The following is a 15,950-nucleotide window of genomic DNA, read 5'->3' as shown; positions in this document are numbered from 1 at the left end:
TACCAGCACAGAGCTGACTTGGAAAATGAACACAATATATATTTAACATATTTTTTCAAGTTTCTCTGTAGCCTTTCAACATATTTGTGTATTTTACGTGTGTGTAATAGTGCATAGAAAGTAAAACACTCAGGTGTCACGATGAGTTACAGCTTTATTTCAAAGGTGATCAAGTCAGCCTACTACAAGCCCCCCCACCCCGCCCATCAGATCACATCTCCCCTCCAGAAATCGGACTTTGAACACAAAACTGTAGCACATCATACGGTCTATACAAAATGAATTAGAAAAGGAGGAAAAAAAAAAAAAAACAAGAAACAGAAAATGACCTCTAAGCTCATCCCCTCAAAATCTGTCTGTCTCCAGGCTCCAGTGGCCATAAATCCTTTCACCTGTAGTTGTAGGATGTGTTTTAGCATCAGACTAATGTAAAGCAATGGCACTTAGTTGAGGCAGCGAGGAGAACTGGAGGACAGAGAAGGGGACAGAAACGGAGGCTAAGGTAAAGACTGTGCCTCTTTGAGAAACAAGAGCCTAACGAGCAAAATCTGTCTGTCTGAAACAAGAAAACAAAAAAAAAACAAAAAAAATTCCCTCCCATCCTTATGAACATAGGCCCAAGTAGAAATTATAGCCACATTCATCAATGCTACGGTATTCACATGCATTGAGTGTATGTGTAGTGGAAAGAGATGTTCTGGAGAGATGGGAACATGTAAGAAATAACCAGGCACTGCCATTTATCTTGTTTGAGGAATCTCCATCTCTCAATCACTTCTGCTTCCACTGCTAATGCAAATTCACTGTACATACTTTTGGGGAGAAATACAGATTAAAAAGGAGCCACAATATGTTTCCATTTCTGCACACTTATGACTACAGTCTGATCTGATGTTTTGAATGCAGCAGTTTTGGCATGTTGACATCTGGTTTGGTTTTTTGACAGGAACCAGGGCAGGAAAGGCACTTCAAAGTGTGGATGTCCCTTCAATTTCCCGGCGATCCTGTCGTAAGCCCTAAATAATAAAAAAGGGTCAGCCGGTTGACTCCCAGTAAAGCTTTGAGTCTTCCAAATGACAGAGGGGAATCTGAGAGAGACAAAGGAGATGTCAGAGGCTTGGTTGGTGGCTGGTGGTGATTCTTTTAAAGGTTAACGACATAGTAAAAGAGTAAAAAAAAAGATTTATGTGATGGAGGACTGATTTATGTATCCGCATTTTAAAATCTCAACTTACAAAGACAAAAAAAGGTCTTTTGAGCTGTGTGGTGTGGGTCTAGCCCTCAATGGAGACCTCTGGAACAATGTGTCCATTCAGCGCTGTCTCCACTGACATCTCCTGAAAAATAAACAATAAAATGAAAAATCCCCAGTATTAATAAAAAAAACATGATTTAGTGAGGAGCTAAATATATTTTGGATATCACATTAAATCCATTAAATTCCGTTACCATTGAATTGAGCTGCACAGACTCTGCAGCGAGCTGCTGCATTTGACATGGCATGTCACAGATTTCCGACTTTGGCTCTTCTGACAGCACATCCAGACATTTCTGCTCAGCAGTGGCATCCTGGAAAGGAAAGGAGAGAGAGAGGCGGTTAGGAGACATACAGAAGAAAGCTAAAATAGGAAGGAAAGTAACAAGGGAACACTAATTTTAATAAGGTGGTTTAAAACTGCTTATGTGTTTTAAATTACATGTGCTGTTTATCATACGCAAAGATACACCAAATTATTTGCAAGGCTATAATTATACACATTTGCACAGTATAATGAACCAGATAATGTCTGTAAAAAAATGATAAAGGCTTGAGACAGTAACTCACAACGATCATTTCCTCTGCAGGGGGAGCAGGCTCGGGCACGGACTCGGGCACGGACACGGGCTCAGGCACGGGCTCGGGCATGGACACGGGCTCAGGCACGGACACAGGCTCAGGCACGGGCTCAGGCACGGGCTCAGGCTCAGTGGGGGTGACATCTACAGATTCTGTTTGGGCGATGACAGCGTCATTCATGGCCACAGTTTCCTAAATGCAGCAGAGCGAGGAGGCGGTTAGAAAAGACTGGATGAGCATGATAGATATACAAATGGAATGAAATAAACATGGCTTGAAATACAGAAAAATACAATCCTCCTGATCTTTAAATGTCATTTCAAAACATACAACTGAACCAGATTTCATCTATTTCATCACAATAAAATAGAAAAATGACGTTTGTCTAACAGTGGATTGATAAAAGAATAAAATACTAAACAAATAATGCACATTTTATTACAACCTGCCACTGAAATGCCATTTTTCTTGTGACTTCTTATTAAGTGTAAGTTGTAGTATCTAATAATAAATTCCTCAATGTGCAGTTCTCACCTGCTGGACAGCAGCAGACTCGGCAATGGCAATCTCCACCGCTGTGACAGATTCTGTGACAACAAAGTCATCAACCAGCGTATCAGCAACATCCTGTAGGGAGAAGCACACACACACAAATTAAGCATTCCAAGACGCTTAACACTCTGATTTCAAAATGTAGATTAACATTGTCTAAGATTTCATTTTATACCTCTTTGACTTCAGTTACGGGGGCTTCCACCTCCTCTACCGGAGCCTCGGGGACGGTGTCTGGCACCTGGTGAGACGAGAGAAACTGTCGTGTAAATAATTTGCCTGACACATGCGAATGTAGCCAAAGAAAACATGTTAATCAGAAGCTGCAAAACAGACACTCTAGAGAAGCTAATAAGTAAAATGTATCAAAATTTCTATGGAAAAAAGAAAAAATACTCACCACTGGGATTTCCACAGATTGGGCGGGAACCTCCTGAAACAAAAAAAGTAATGCACAGTTTGTCATTAGTCTTTGCTGTTTACTCAAATTTGAATGAAATTATGTAAATGATAAAACATGCCAGAAAACAGATGAAGCCATTGAGGAAGCATCACTTTTGACCACCTGGCTGATCTGATGATTAGTTTAGGTTGGACATATATGTAAATAAGGTTTGTGTTTGAAAACGGCTACCTGTTTCTTCAATGCACTAATATAATTTTGTGTTCTTCAGAGGAGAGGAAAGTTCAAGAAAGCAGATGAAATTATTTTTATTCATGTGGTACCTCTGTGATTGCAACAGGCTCAGCAGCGACCTCAGGTGCTTCTTCTTCAGCCAACACTTCTACTTCAGCTTCATCCTCCTCAGCTGGGGCTACTGGACTGGCGACCTCTTCAGCCACCTGTTCTGGCTCAGGTGGAACTGGGACGACCTCCTCCGCCGATTCCATTGCTGTTTCTGCAACCGTCTCTACTGCAACGGGCTCTGCTTCGGCAGGAACTTGGTCACTGGTAACTGCTTCTACCACTGGTTCTTCAGCGGCTTCGATTACGGGTTCTGACATGGTGACATCTTCTGTGACGGCCACCTCCACCTCAGCCTCAGTGACTGCTTCTTCCTCTGCCAAGACCTCAGCCTGCACTGCGGGCTCTGGCTCACAGACATCGTGCGACTGCATGTGCAAAAGAAACCAGGCAAACTCTTTATTTATGACTTGAATGGATGGATAGATAAAATTATCAGTAGGTAGATGGATAGATAAATGGATGTACACATGAATAAAACAATAAACAATGGATGTTTACCTGTTAAAGTTAGCTGCTTTGCTTAATTGTAGCTTATTACATAACAAAAAATATTAACTGCACGTTTAGTTTGCTTTTAGTCTTTTATTCTTTCCTTTGAAGTCTCTAATGAACATCAGTAAGATCTTTTGTGAGTTGAGTTGTTTGGTTTTAATCATTTAAAAATTCATGAAAGTAAATCTGTACATGTGCCTTTGTTTGTTTGTTTGTTTTTTTTCCTCCCTGAAAGCATTTGGCACAGGTGAGCCAAGTTATATAAGAGAACCAGACCTGAGGCGAATGGTCGACCACAAAGTGTGGCTGTTATTCGTTAAGGTGTGGCTTAACTCATAGAAATATTTCACACTTTTCCATTGAAAGGATTGTCTGTTGTACAGCTGCTCTAACTTTATAAGACACAAATGGAAACTGTTCTGCTGTGATTTCATGTATGTTGTCATTCGCACCACTGTTACACAGTGAAACGTGTTAGCGTAAGTGGAGTTGAATTTTTCTGTTCTCAATGAATGCACCCTCTTATGCTTCTTTAAAGGCACGGCGCGGTCAGCCCGATTATTAATGTGAACAGTTATTTTTGTTTGCTTTATTTCTCCGAGAACAGTTAATGAAACCCAAATCCACTTCACCACAGCAATGCTAGTTTTTATCAATGTAGAGGGAATCGTGTTTTTAATCAAAAAAACTCTTTTCTTCTAGCTTGTAGGCTTCTGGTTCCCATCTTCAAAGCATTTAAAGATGTCTCTGAAATAACCTGTTCAAAAATCAAAGCAGGTCCCACTTGAAATCTGTCATGTTGAGTTAAGCTGGTTCACACCTGTTCAATGTGCCTCGGGCTTATACCAAAGATACTGCCTGATGAAGTTGACATTAGGGACGGAAAAAGGGGGGATTGAGCGTGTGAGTGTTTGTGTACTGAGAAAAGGATGAAATGCAGGTTTGTTTTACCTCAATCTCAGCAGGAGCCGCCACTGGAGCCTCAGCTGGGGGTGTGATCTATGAAGGAAAAAGAGAGAGTTTATGCACAAGTCAGCAAAACAACAAAAGACAAAGATATACATGTATATTATCTCATAAAAACAGAGCACAGTTGGCAGAAAGTCTTTCTCGTTAAAAAAGGCACTTGGGAATATATTAAAAAGCATTTACAAGCAATTAAAACTCATGTTACATTGCTGCAATTCTCTTGTTTTTATTTTACTGCTTCTAACAGTTAAAGGTAAGGTAAGGTTTTGGAAGGGGCGTACACACCCGTCCTAAAAATGTGCCCCAAGCAGAAACGATCTTCTACTCATTATTTTGTCAGTCAAACTGTACTATAGTTGAAATAGCCTTGAGGCTTTTAATAGAGAAAACCCTGTGAGAGACTTATCTGGTTTACTGTGTCCAAAAAAGGAAATCAGAATGTTTTTCAGATCATAAATTTACTCTGGCGGTCTACACACACAAAGCCACTGCACACACTCTCCTTAGAGTATGCTTTGTGCGCGAGGGCTGCTTCACTTTGGGAGGAGGGGAGGTGCATTATACATCCTACAGGAATGTTACAACCAATTGCATAATAGGAAGCTGGAACGCCCATTTCTCGCCCCCTTCTATAATTCAGCTCAGATTCAGAAAATGTATTACGCACCTTATAAAACTACCTTCGTCATCAGGTCCTCACTCCAAAAAACTACCACATCTATCATAACATCTTTTATAATGTCTTTCTTTTCGGAATGATGCCTTCGGAGAGAGAAATTCCAGCATTTATCCTGCTTAAGTCATAATATTTTTACATTTCTCATAGAAATTTTTATTTCCCAGACACAAAAATGTCCAGATAATGGTAGAAGTCACCCATATTTTCCTCTTTGCAGCCATGCCACCAATTTACTGGAGCAGTTGGCGGCAGCCTAAGTAGCCACAGGCGCCGCCCACTGTGCATCCATGTGCATTGAGCCATAGTGGCAATCACGGGGAGCAGTGCATAAATATTGTAAATCTTCGTAGTCCAATAATAAATTATTTAACCTGTTTTGTAGCAGCCTGTCTCCAATGTAGGACAAGTCTAGTGCATGCAGGCTGCTACTAAGTCACGAACAGACCAATCGCCCATTGGCCAAAATCATGAAAACTCTCAAAGAAGGAGGTTTGAAGTTACACTCGAGTTACTTGAACATCACCTCTTTTTCCGAATCCTGCCACTGGGAGATGATGAAGATTTTAACTTCTGAACAAAAGTCAAGTGGACAAACATGCACGTATAGTAGAGAAAGGTAAATATATACTGCAGCTATAGCCTTGGAGGGATGTATAGGGGGAAAGAAAGGAGGGGGGAAGGAAGGAGGGAGGGGTGGGTTGACTCACTATAGGCCTTCCTTTTCTTGACACTACAACACACACACACACATGTACATACACACACGTGTGCTGTCTATATATACACACCCCCTCCAGCCTTTCCCAGCTGCGGAACACTGTGTACCAAACTCATCTGTGCACAGCTCCTGCCTCAATAACCCAACTGAAAGGCAAATTCAGCACAAACCAAAGCTGATCTGAGAACAGCCACCTTTTACACATACCATTTTAACCCATAGAGAAGAACACAGCGTACCTAGTACATAGTGTACATAGTGTAGATCATAGTATCATGTACTCTGTGTTCAAACCCACTTAACACATATTCTGGATTCTTCAGGATCTCTGACAACTAATTTAAAGCTTAGAGAAACTTTTGCCACCTTGGAAGAACTGATCTTTTCAAGATACGTGCAAATAAAGTGAAAAAAAGTATTGCAGAAGCTTGGTTATATTATTCTAATTGGTAAAGGAGAGTTGTCAGATATAACTCAAAATTAAAACAGAAAGAGGATGTTCTGGCTGTTGGTTTGACTTGCTTCACCTAACAAAGCCCCATAGTGTCTCAGAAAACAAACCCATAAAAGTTGCCAGGAAATGTGGGGAGGGCTGCATGTGTGTGTACATGTGTGTAGGAATGCTGGACATTGGGGGGGAGGGTTAGGGGCCCTCACGTGCTTTGCCACAAGGTGATCATTTTTCCAACCAAGTCCGAAAATGTAAGAAATACCACTTCACACATCTTTGTCGCCCACTATTTTCTCACTCTGGTCACCGTATCAAATGTGGCAAAAGAAAATATGATCACCCATCATTTGCAAGCATGATGTACACAGTATGTTCATTGTGATCAGATCAAAGTGGAAGCAAATGTACCCCAAGACATCCCTTCACTAGAAATTTGTCACAGACTTTAAAAAGGTTGTGACAGCTGCCTGTAAGCTCCTCTACAGCACACAAAATTCCAAAGGCTAAACTACACAACTGTGCACACAGAAAAACGACCCCTACTCATGTCCCAACATAGAACTCAATATCCCACCTTACCCATTCCTGTCTCCTCCCAGTGCTCCCAGCAAAGACCCGATGATAAAAGGAGCACACATGGATGAACGAGCGCACATGCTGAGTAGACAAACTAATAAGGGCCTATAGGCCACCATAGGATAGGAATGGAGAAGAGAAGGGAGGGGGAGGAGGGGGGTGGGGGGGGAGAAAGGAGAGATAGGAGAGCGAAAGGAGCAAGTGGGAGGAGGGAAGGAAGGGTGACAAGGGGGAGTGAATTTACAAGGGAAAGAGGGGTGAGGGACAGAAAGGGGGAGTATAGAGGGAGCAAGCTGGTACAAAATGTTCAGCCTCAGCTGGAGCCACACCCACCCACCATCGCTTCAGGCCAAAGAGAAATGAAATACACTCAACAGGTCTTAAGATTGGATGTGGTGAGTTTATACTCACCTGAGTCTCCGTGGTAACATCCAGGAGCGGTGGGGCCACCTCACTTTGGCCCCAAAGCCAGCTGAATACGAGCCCCATTTATACGGCCTCTGATTCAATCATCTATTGACCAACTGACCGAGTGTCGCCTACTGTAGCCTCACAAGTGGTGTCACAGAATAAGCGCTTTCTTGCAGAACTGTGGCCTTAAGTGTTTATGTCGTGTTAGTGAGAAAATTTTAACAGTAACAAAGTTCCACAATGTCAAAATTGAGAAACGTTAATAAAAGTATTATCACTTGCACCATATATCTAACCTCCTACTGTATGTGTTTGCAGTTACAGCCAGCACTGACTACTTTCAATTTTGCAAAAAAGGAGCACAAGTGTCTGAGCGTATTTGTGAGCGCCTGAGCTGAATCTCGCACATCTGCAAGCAGTGAAGGGGCCGAGAAGAAGCGAGGCGAGAGGGGTGGGAAGAGAGAGATGAGTGGTGTGGTGGGAGGGAGGGACGGAGGGATGGAGGGAGGGAGGGGGAGAGGGAGGGAGGGACAGACGGACGGAGGGACAGAGGGGGTGGATACTGCCACAGCTTAACAACTACACAATGATGGGCAGTCCATCTCCTATAGAAATGTCTTTATTGGTCCTGTATAGCTCAGTGGTTAGAGCTTACTTAGGGGTTAGTGATTACAATCAAAACCTCCAACCAAATGACATGTTTGTGAACTGGACGGGGTGACAGAGGATTACTGGAGAACAGTGTAGTATTGTGAAGTCATAGTAGTAATAACACCCCCTGTCCCTTCTCACACCCTTCCTGGGCAGCATCATGCACTCGACATGCACACTAACGCACATGTGAGCACATACATGTGCACCATATGTGGTCATGGCTCAGTTATGGGAAGACTATGAATTTAGTGTGTGCATGTGTGTGTGTGTGCACTGAGTTCAGGCACACGGATGTACATGTGTGTGCGTCTGCGCATAGCCTGCAGTCTACTGGCTGAAACAGAACATTCTGTTCCCAAAATGTGTGCATGATGGCTGCATGAAAGACACTTTATAATAAAGACCATAATATAAATGTGTAGATATGGAGGTTAAAAACTATATTTACATTTAGTTGGCTGGGACACATTAATATCTTTTGTACAAAGCATTTTGTAGAATGAAATTGCAATAAAGATGGAAGATTAATGATAGACGGAGCTTGTACAAAAGCTAAAATAAAAAGCCAAAAACCATGTATAACTTTAAATACAATGGAGGACAGACTTGACCACAAAATTCAACTTGATTGATAGCATACTGTATCTTACAAGGTGCCATAAAGTAGAAGGCATTCTTACATCACAGTGATAAAATGAAAAAAATTCAGTCCAACACCATGCTGCTAACCATACTGTAGGACTGTATTTCAGACACCAAACCCTTTATCTCCCTTTATCTTATTCAATCAACATTCTCAAAAATAAGTAATATTTTTTTAAAGACATGTGCTTATTAACACAGGCAAATAAGATGTATGTGATAATATATGATGACTACTGAAAAAGCTCTGCCCAGTCTCCACTGATGTAGCCAACAATCTCTCTACTTTCCACCTCTTTGCTAAATGGAACACGTTGTTCCCTCTGGCTCCCACCCCCTACCAATTCCACCTCTCTCCTCCCATAAGCACCCAGCCACAGCACATGCTATTTGAGCAAACCGACACCTAAACTGGTCTTTCCACAAAACTCCAACTTAGACTGTCAAACTATATGCAGAAACAGACCGCAAAAAGCCAACCATATGCATGAAAACCCTACTGAAGCTTGTTTGTTCATCAGGACATTTCCATATAACACATTTGACCAATGAGCATCTCAACTGATGGAAGAGATTCTCCCTGGCAACTGCATGCACTTTTAATGAAGGTACATGCTGAACCCTACACAGCTCATTGCGCTGAGACGCAAGTTGGTGAGATGTGATAAAAAGTTATTCAGACAAGCCATTGCAGACTAAATTGCCTTTGAGGAGCTATCACCAGACCTACAGAAGAACCTGAAAATATTTAAGAATCACACAGCAAGAGTTCATGAGACTAACAATAAGCCCAATGTGTTGTTTTTCTACAAGGAACCCATTGGGAATAATGTTTTCTAATGAGAAAGTTTGGGGTACTTATTGTTACCTTTACAAGTTTTACTGTTCCACTGATTAAGGAAAGTCCATTGAAGACCTAATTTCTGAACTTCTCTTTTCATTCCACAGTCAAACTGCCTCCAGAATCTATCAGATGTAAAATAAAGTAGTTCTTACCTCAGGTACTGGTTCTGTTTCGGAAATGATAGGTTCGGCCTCCTGTACAATGGCACCATCAACTTCAGAGGGCTCTACTGGTGGAGTCTCGACGACTGGTGCTTCTTCAGTGACCGGTGCTGGGACTTCAACCTCAACTTCTGCAGGAGTCTGTTCCAGCACCACAGCCTCAGGCTCTGGTGCTTCTTCCACGACTGGGACGGGCTCTGCGACAGGTTCTTTCACAACTGGTTCTGGTTCTACTTTGGGGGTCTCCACAATGGGGACAGCAATGGGTACTGCCTCTGGGATCTTTTCTACTGGTGCTGGTGCTGGTGCTGGTGCTGGTACTGGTGCCGGTGCTTTAACCGCTTTCTTTGGGGCTGCTGCAGGGGGCACACTCACTGCGATCCCAGGGCTCGCTTTGACTGGCGGGTTGGCTGCATGCTGCTCTTCGAGGGCTCTCCTCTGGGCTTGCTGCAAGGGGCAAAAGAAACAAAAAAAATCGGGGGTTAATGATTGATGTCTTGTCATTACAGTGGGAGCCACGATTTAAGCTTAAGTTTCTTTTCATGTGTTCATCCTAACGCTATCGCTCACTCTGCTTCAGACAATGATATTTTATGTGGTGATTGTGCATTTAAATTGCAACCAACTGAATATCCCTTCCAAACATGTGCGAGAACCTACGGTGGTCATGAAACTTAAGAAAAACGCGATAGGCCCTCTCTAGAGCCAGTGTTTGGTTCGTCCATTCTGGGCTACTGTAGAAACATGGCGGCGTAACATGGCGGGCTCTGTGGAAGAGGACCCACTCCCTATGTAGATATAAAGGGCTCATTCTAAGGTAACGAAAACACAAATATTCTTATTTTCAGGTAATTATACACTAATCAAAACATACTTATGAATATTATATTCCATTTCTGCCAAGTACGTTCCACTAAATTGCCACTAAATTCTACATACTGGACCTTTAAATTAATTTAGATTAATGTCATGCTTTCTATTTACCATCTAATCTTTATAAAGCTTAAAAGCTGAGAAGAGTGTGAAACTTGATCTTTCCACTTGATTCTCTTGAATATTTCACCATGGTGTGGTATTAAACATAAAAGGCACTTGTTCACTGTGTAAAGCAAACTGATAAAGAATGAGGATGAATTATTACTGAGGAAAATGGGAGTCTAAGGGGTCTAGTTGTTGCTTAGGACCACATCTAGTTCAGATACTGATGTTGTCAGTTTGTTGTTCATCCTAGTGCATTTCTGTCCACAGGAATACCAGGGATGCCATCCCAGCCAGGTCCAACTTGTTTTTCAGCTTTAGACAAAACCCCCTCGGGCTTTAATGGGTTTTTTAGAAGCGCCGACCACTGGAGGGAGGGGCTGGGTAACTGGGAGTGGACCCAGCAAAGCTAGTTAGATAATAGGAGCTAATTAGTTGAATCAGAGCGGTCCTGACATGTCTGGTGAAGCGGGAATGGAAACCGTGCGAGTCAGCAGCACTGATGGGTGCCCCGGGGGCCAGACAGTGGGCCTAATCACATCATAATCAGGTTATAATCAGGTTACAATCACTCCCCGAAAATGCTTTTGTTAGGCCGACAGCCAGTTAGGCATTCGCAGTGTTAGACCAATGCTGTAAGCCAACGGTGCATGTGTGTGTGTGTGTGTGTGTGTGTGTGTGTGTGTGTGTGTGCGCGCGTACACACTATTGTGTGCATATGCCTGTCCAGCTATCTGCCGTCAAAACAACCCCTCCCTTACCTCAGCCCACAAATAGCTTGCTGCCTAGAAATCCAAACCTCACTACCACAGGATAATAGATAAATTAAAATGAATCAATGAATTGAATGAATTGTCATTTTTTTTCCTCAGGCTGTGTGAAATTCTCAGAGGGCCCAGCCACTGTTTACCAAGGTGTGAGTGCTAAAGAGGAGTACTCAGCTTGACGTCTTCAAGTGTCCAGCAGCTCCTTCCCTTCCTAGCCCCCTGATATCTCTGATTGGTGATAACACTGAGCTGTAAGTGACTTCTGGGCCCATTTTTATCTGAGTGTCACTGTCAGCCTCCGATAGAATCAGAGAGACTGTGCAGACACCAATCTGGCAAACTAATGCAAGACATTCCTTCAGTCAACACACTACCAAAGGCTTAAGGCAGACACAAGAAGGGAGGGGGGTGCAACAAACTCCACAGCTGCCTGAGCTGAAGGACTGAGCTTCAAGGGAGGTCAAACTGAGCTCTGCAGCTTTTAGTAGTGAAGTAAGTGGTCATTTTAAACTGAAATGAGGAACTAAGGCACAGCTTGAAACAATTACTTATTATGTTTGTAAATGAAATGATAGAACATACTGTTTGATGATGAAATAACCTTTGGCCTCTGAGCAATTGGAGCCTCCCTGCTACTTTCTCACTCATTAAACACCCCTCCCCCAACTCTCCTCCTTGCCACACCCACTAATTCTATTTGGGCACTGAATGTTCAGAACTAGAATTTCTCCCAGTTACCTAATAGTAGTGGGTCAGGGGGGGGCAGGGAGTCAGTAATGTAATTTATCATGATATTGTTGTTCCTTTATTTTTGATTTGGTGGTAATAAATACAGAAGCATGTTATTATAAGTAAAGATGGTGCGCGTGCATTGTAAGTGTATGTGAGGTGGGGGCCTATGTACTTATATGTTGTTGTTTTTTTTTGTTGTTTTTTTTTAACTGGCACTTTTCACAAGCTTGGAATCGCCATTAAGTCTGAGTCTGTGAAGCCTTTTGGATGAGAAATGTCTTAAATAATTTAAAAGAAAGCTCGGTCGCCTTTGACCTAGCCCCCTGTACAGTCTTTTATCATATGAAGCACGACGCGCTCGGAGCGCATGGCGCACTGGAGTCAAACAAAGCAGGGAATAGTTGTCTTTGTCTCTTGCACCTAATAGCAAAGCCAGATGTGTCGTAAGTGTTTAGAAGTTGAATGTGTAATTTTCGACATAATCTATCAGGCATAGATATTTTGGCACAGTCTTCTATCTTTGCGCTATTTTACGCACGGAGCTTTGGAGCGCTCCTCAAGAGTTGAGTGCGTCACAAGAAAAGCAAGAATAAACTGTAAATGTGTCCAGTCAAATATAACATGGTATTAAAAGCTTTGAGTTTTTAAACAGTGTAAAATATGAATTTTGCAACATATATTATGAACAATATCGTTTTTATCTGTCCAACGATCATTATGGGTAAAGTACACAATTACAAGGTTTTATTTTCTTTTTTTTTGGCAAAGAACAGTGAAAAGACAACCACTACCACCACGAACTGTAAAAGGTACTTCAAAGGAGGAAAAAATTCACTAATTGTATCAAACTCACTTGACTTCATGGTTTATTGTAATCCAAGAGATTTTAGATACGGTCGTGATGAGATTAAATAAAGAGCGCCTGCGACCACTTACCACCCTCCTCATGCGACGCTTGTTCTTCTTCCTCTTGCTGGGCATTTTGATGATGTGTGTTGGAGGAAACAAGAAAAACCGAAGAAATGAAACGAAGCAGCGAGACAGAGTGATCCAAAGCGGGTCTTTATAAAGCCCCCGGTTTTTCTGTTACCTTTGCACCGAACCTATGGGAGCACTGGGATGGAATATGGGGGGCGTGGAGACGGAGAGAGAAACACATACACACCCCCACCTAACACACATGCACGTGCACGACAGTTCAGTGAGTTGATTGTATCAGAGTTGGGCTACTGGCTGGATGGTGGGCTATGTTATGTAACCACTCCATCGAAGCAGAGAGGGAGAGAGAGAGGGAGAGTGGCCCCCGGGCTTCCAGAGTGCCACACCCCCCCCCTTTAGTTAGAAATACTTTTTCAGGGAAGCACATGGCATCAGAAGCACATGCTCTGAAATATATTTTCTACCTTTCTTTCTTCTTTTACAGTTTATCATTGTCAATTTTAATGCACTGGATATAAATTATGCCAGCGTCAAATTCACATATTTTTCTCTGAGAGTGAACTAACAAAAGGAATAAAGCACAACAAGCCACTCTTGCTTATGAAACAGTGTTGGCCTCTGTCAACTGCTCTATTTTGAATTAAAACATGAAGCCAGACAAAAGTTTTCATTATGTGTGTCTCTTCCAGTGAATATAGAGAAAGAAAGCTTGTACATGTGTGTACGCCCACCGCCCCCCTGCACTGCTTCAGTTGTGAGCAGCCATTGTTTCCATCTCCTCTGGTACAGTCAGCTGTACTCATGCATAATCACAGAAAAGATGAATATATGGTTAAATCTATCATGTAATGTCTTACTCACATGAGGGAAACACTAAACTTCCATTAACATGTTTCTACTCTTCACACACGTTGCGCGGTGATGACAAGGTGTCAGTTTAGCTTTCATTTTCTGGGAGGGATTTGTGCGTTTGGCTGTCAAACAAATTCAGTTGACATTACACAACGTGGCAGTCTCACAATTTGATTTACTCCTCAACACTGTGTGACTGCAGATGGATTACATGCTTGCAGTGCTTTTATGTGTCGCCAGCATGTCTCTGTTGAAATGGTGATCTTTCCACTATAGTCACTGTGTGTCAGGAAAACTTCAGCAGAAAATACAGCTGCTGGAGGAACTGAACCAGTGACCTTTCTTTTAAAGGACTAAGACAACAGACAGAAAACTTCAGAATAACTTTAGAATCACTCAACATGAAGTCTTCCCAATATTGATGATTTAGAGTGGAAACTAAGCTTATGTAGTGGATATAAGGTATCTGGAACCCCAGGAGGTACATTACGCTTAAGTCAATAAACAACGTGCGGGACGAGTTCAGAGATGTTGTTGCACAGTTAGTCCAGTGGGCCAGATATGTATTCTTTTAAAAAGGGCAAAAACACATCAACCATAGATATTTCTGAAGCTGTTTGCACCCACAAAAAGTTTGTTTTTAGCTGCCTAAACACCACACTAAACATGAATGCATTATAGAAGATACAACCAGTATAGACAGTAGTATAAGTGTGATATAAATAATGAATAAATATGAATACACTATAGGTCAGTTATAAGCAGTATAGACAGTAGTATAAATATGAGAAGTAATAGTAAATTTTGGTAAGTAGTAGATAGTAAGTGTTCACTCTTGGAGGAAAGTGTGTGGGCGTTGAGGGTGTGGTGAGGTTTCCGGGGATGGGGGGTTGGCGGGTGGAGTGAGGTGTCGTTCTTCAAGATGCAAATGTGGACCTGGTGGTGGGGGGTGTCTCCTCAGGAAAAAGAGATGCTGATGAGCCTTCTTGACCAGCGTCAAGGTGTTGAGGGACAAAGAGAGGTCCTCGGAGATGTGGACACCCAGAAACTTGAAGATGGTGACACGCTCAACCTCCATCCCTTTGATACAGATAGAGGTGTATGTGTGTGTGTTGCCTTTGATCCCTCTGAAGTCTACAAGAGGTGAGATGTGGTTCCATCCAGGAGCGATTGTCTGAGAGGCAACTGCTAATTAGTTTACCGTGAACAGCCAGTGTTTTGTGATGTAAAACGCTAATCCTGTTAGATTTTGAGGTACTCAAAATAGCCTCAGCAGGTAAACTGTAAGAACTCAGGCACTCTGACAAGATTATTTGCCTCCCTGTCTTTCTTTGATAGGGCTTTGTACTTCTGTATGTTTAGTGATCAATAATTTATCACATATTGTTCTGGTGGGATGCATTTTAATACAACAGAGCAATGTCAACAAGTTTAATCAATCATGATTACTTGCTGAGGACAGTGTCACACTTTGGCTAAGAGATGCATTATTACAAACAAGTTGTCTTCAGTATCATCTTCTTTAAAAAAGTATATAGTAACTTCAACAGGGAAGACAATGAGGATTCTAACATCTTCATTACATTGGTTTTCTGTGAAATCATTGAACGATTAGCCTATCAGAGAAGTATTTAGTATAAACTAACTTATCTGTTTTGACACTGCATTGTTTGCTTCTTCACGCCTCCACCACTCCGCCCATCTATGGCGCCCACCACTGAGAGTGTGGGACAACTTGAATGGGTATTATTCGTCTGATTATAATTGATGGGATCAATGCAGTTCTTTTGATCCTGAAATGAAATGAAATTAGCTATTTATCCCACTAAATCATTTATCACAAGTTAGAGGAACATATTCAGAATATTTTCAGCACTCCAAAACACCATCCTCTTCACGAAAAGGGAAACCATCTTGTTTTTAGTTGATCATTGTGTATTTAAGGGTT

At 42.0% G+C, this 15,950-nt stretch overlaps 1 protein-coding gene across 1 annotated transcript; it reads right to left on the bottom strand.

The window, feature by feature from the left end:
* Positions 1-353: 353 nt before the first annotated feature.
* Positions 354-13,309, bottom strand: LOC122965400 (calphotin-like). Its single transcript, XM_044329469.1, has 11 exons — positions 13,148-13,309; positions 9,726-10,181; positions 4,581-4,628; positions 3,116-3,502; positions 2,790-2,822; positions 2,565-2,630; positions 2,372-2,464; positions 1,826-2,029; positions 1,450-1,569; positions 1,236-1,337; positions 354-1,088 (listed from the first exon to the last, which is right to left on the bottom strand). Exons 1-10 carry the CDS (start codon positions 13,190-13,192, stop codon positions 1,275-1,277), a joined length of 1,515 nt encoding a protein of 504 aa, XP_044185404.1. The 5' UTR covers positions 13,193-13,309; the 3' UTR covers positions 354-1,088; positions 1,236-1,274.
* Between the last annotated feature and the right edge of the window lie 2,641 nt (positions 13,310-15,950).

Source organism: Thunnus albacares, chromosome 2 (genome assembly GCF_914725855.1).
Source record: "Thunnus albacares chromosome 2, fThuAlb1.1, whole genome shotgun sequence".
Lineage (NCBI taxonomy): Eukaryota > Metazoa > Chordata > Actinopteri > Scombriformes > Scombridae > Thunnus > Thunnus albacares.
This window is presented reverse-complemented; position numbering and strand designations above follow the sequence as displayed.

Bases quoted from the DNA above. Each gene is read 5' to 3' on its own strand.
- LOC122965400 (XM_044329469.1), bottom strand. From the start codon at position 13,192: ATGCCCAGCAAGAGGAAGAAGAACAAGCGTCGCATGAGGAGGGTG. The intron at 10,182-13,147 runs GTAAGTGGTCGC...TGCCCCTTGCAG, and splicing joins AGCGTCGCATGAGGAGGGTG to CAAGCCCAGAGGAGAGCCCT. The intron at 1,338-1,449 runs GTAACGGAATTT...TTTATTTTTCAG, and splicing joins CTGTGCAGCTCAATTCAATG to GAGATGTCAGTGGAGACAGC.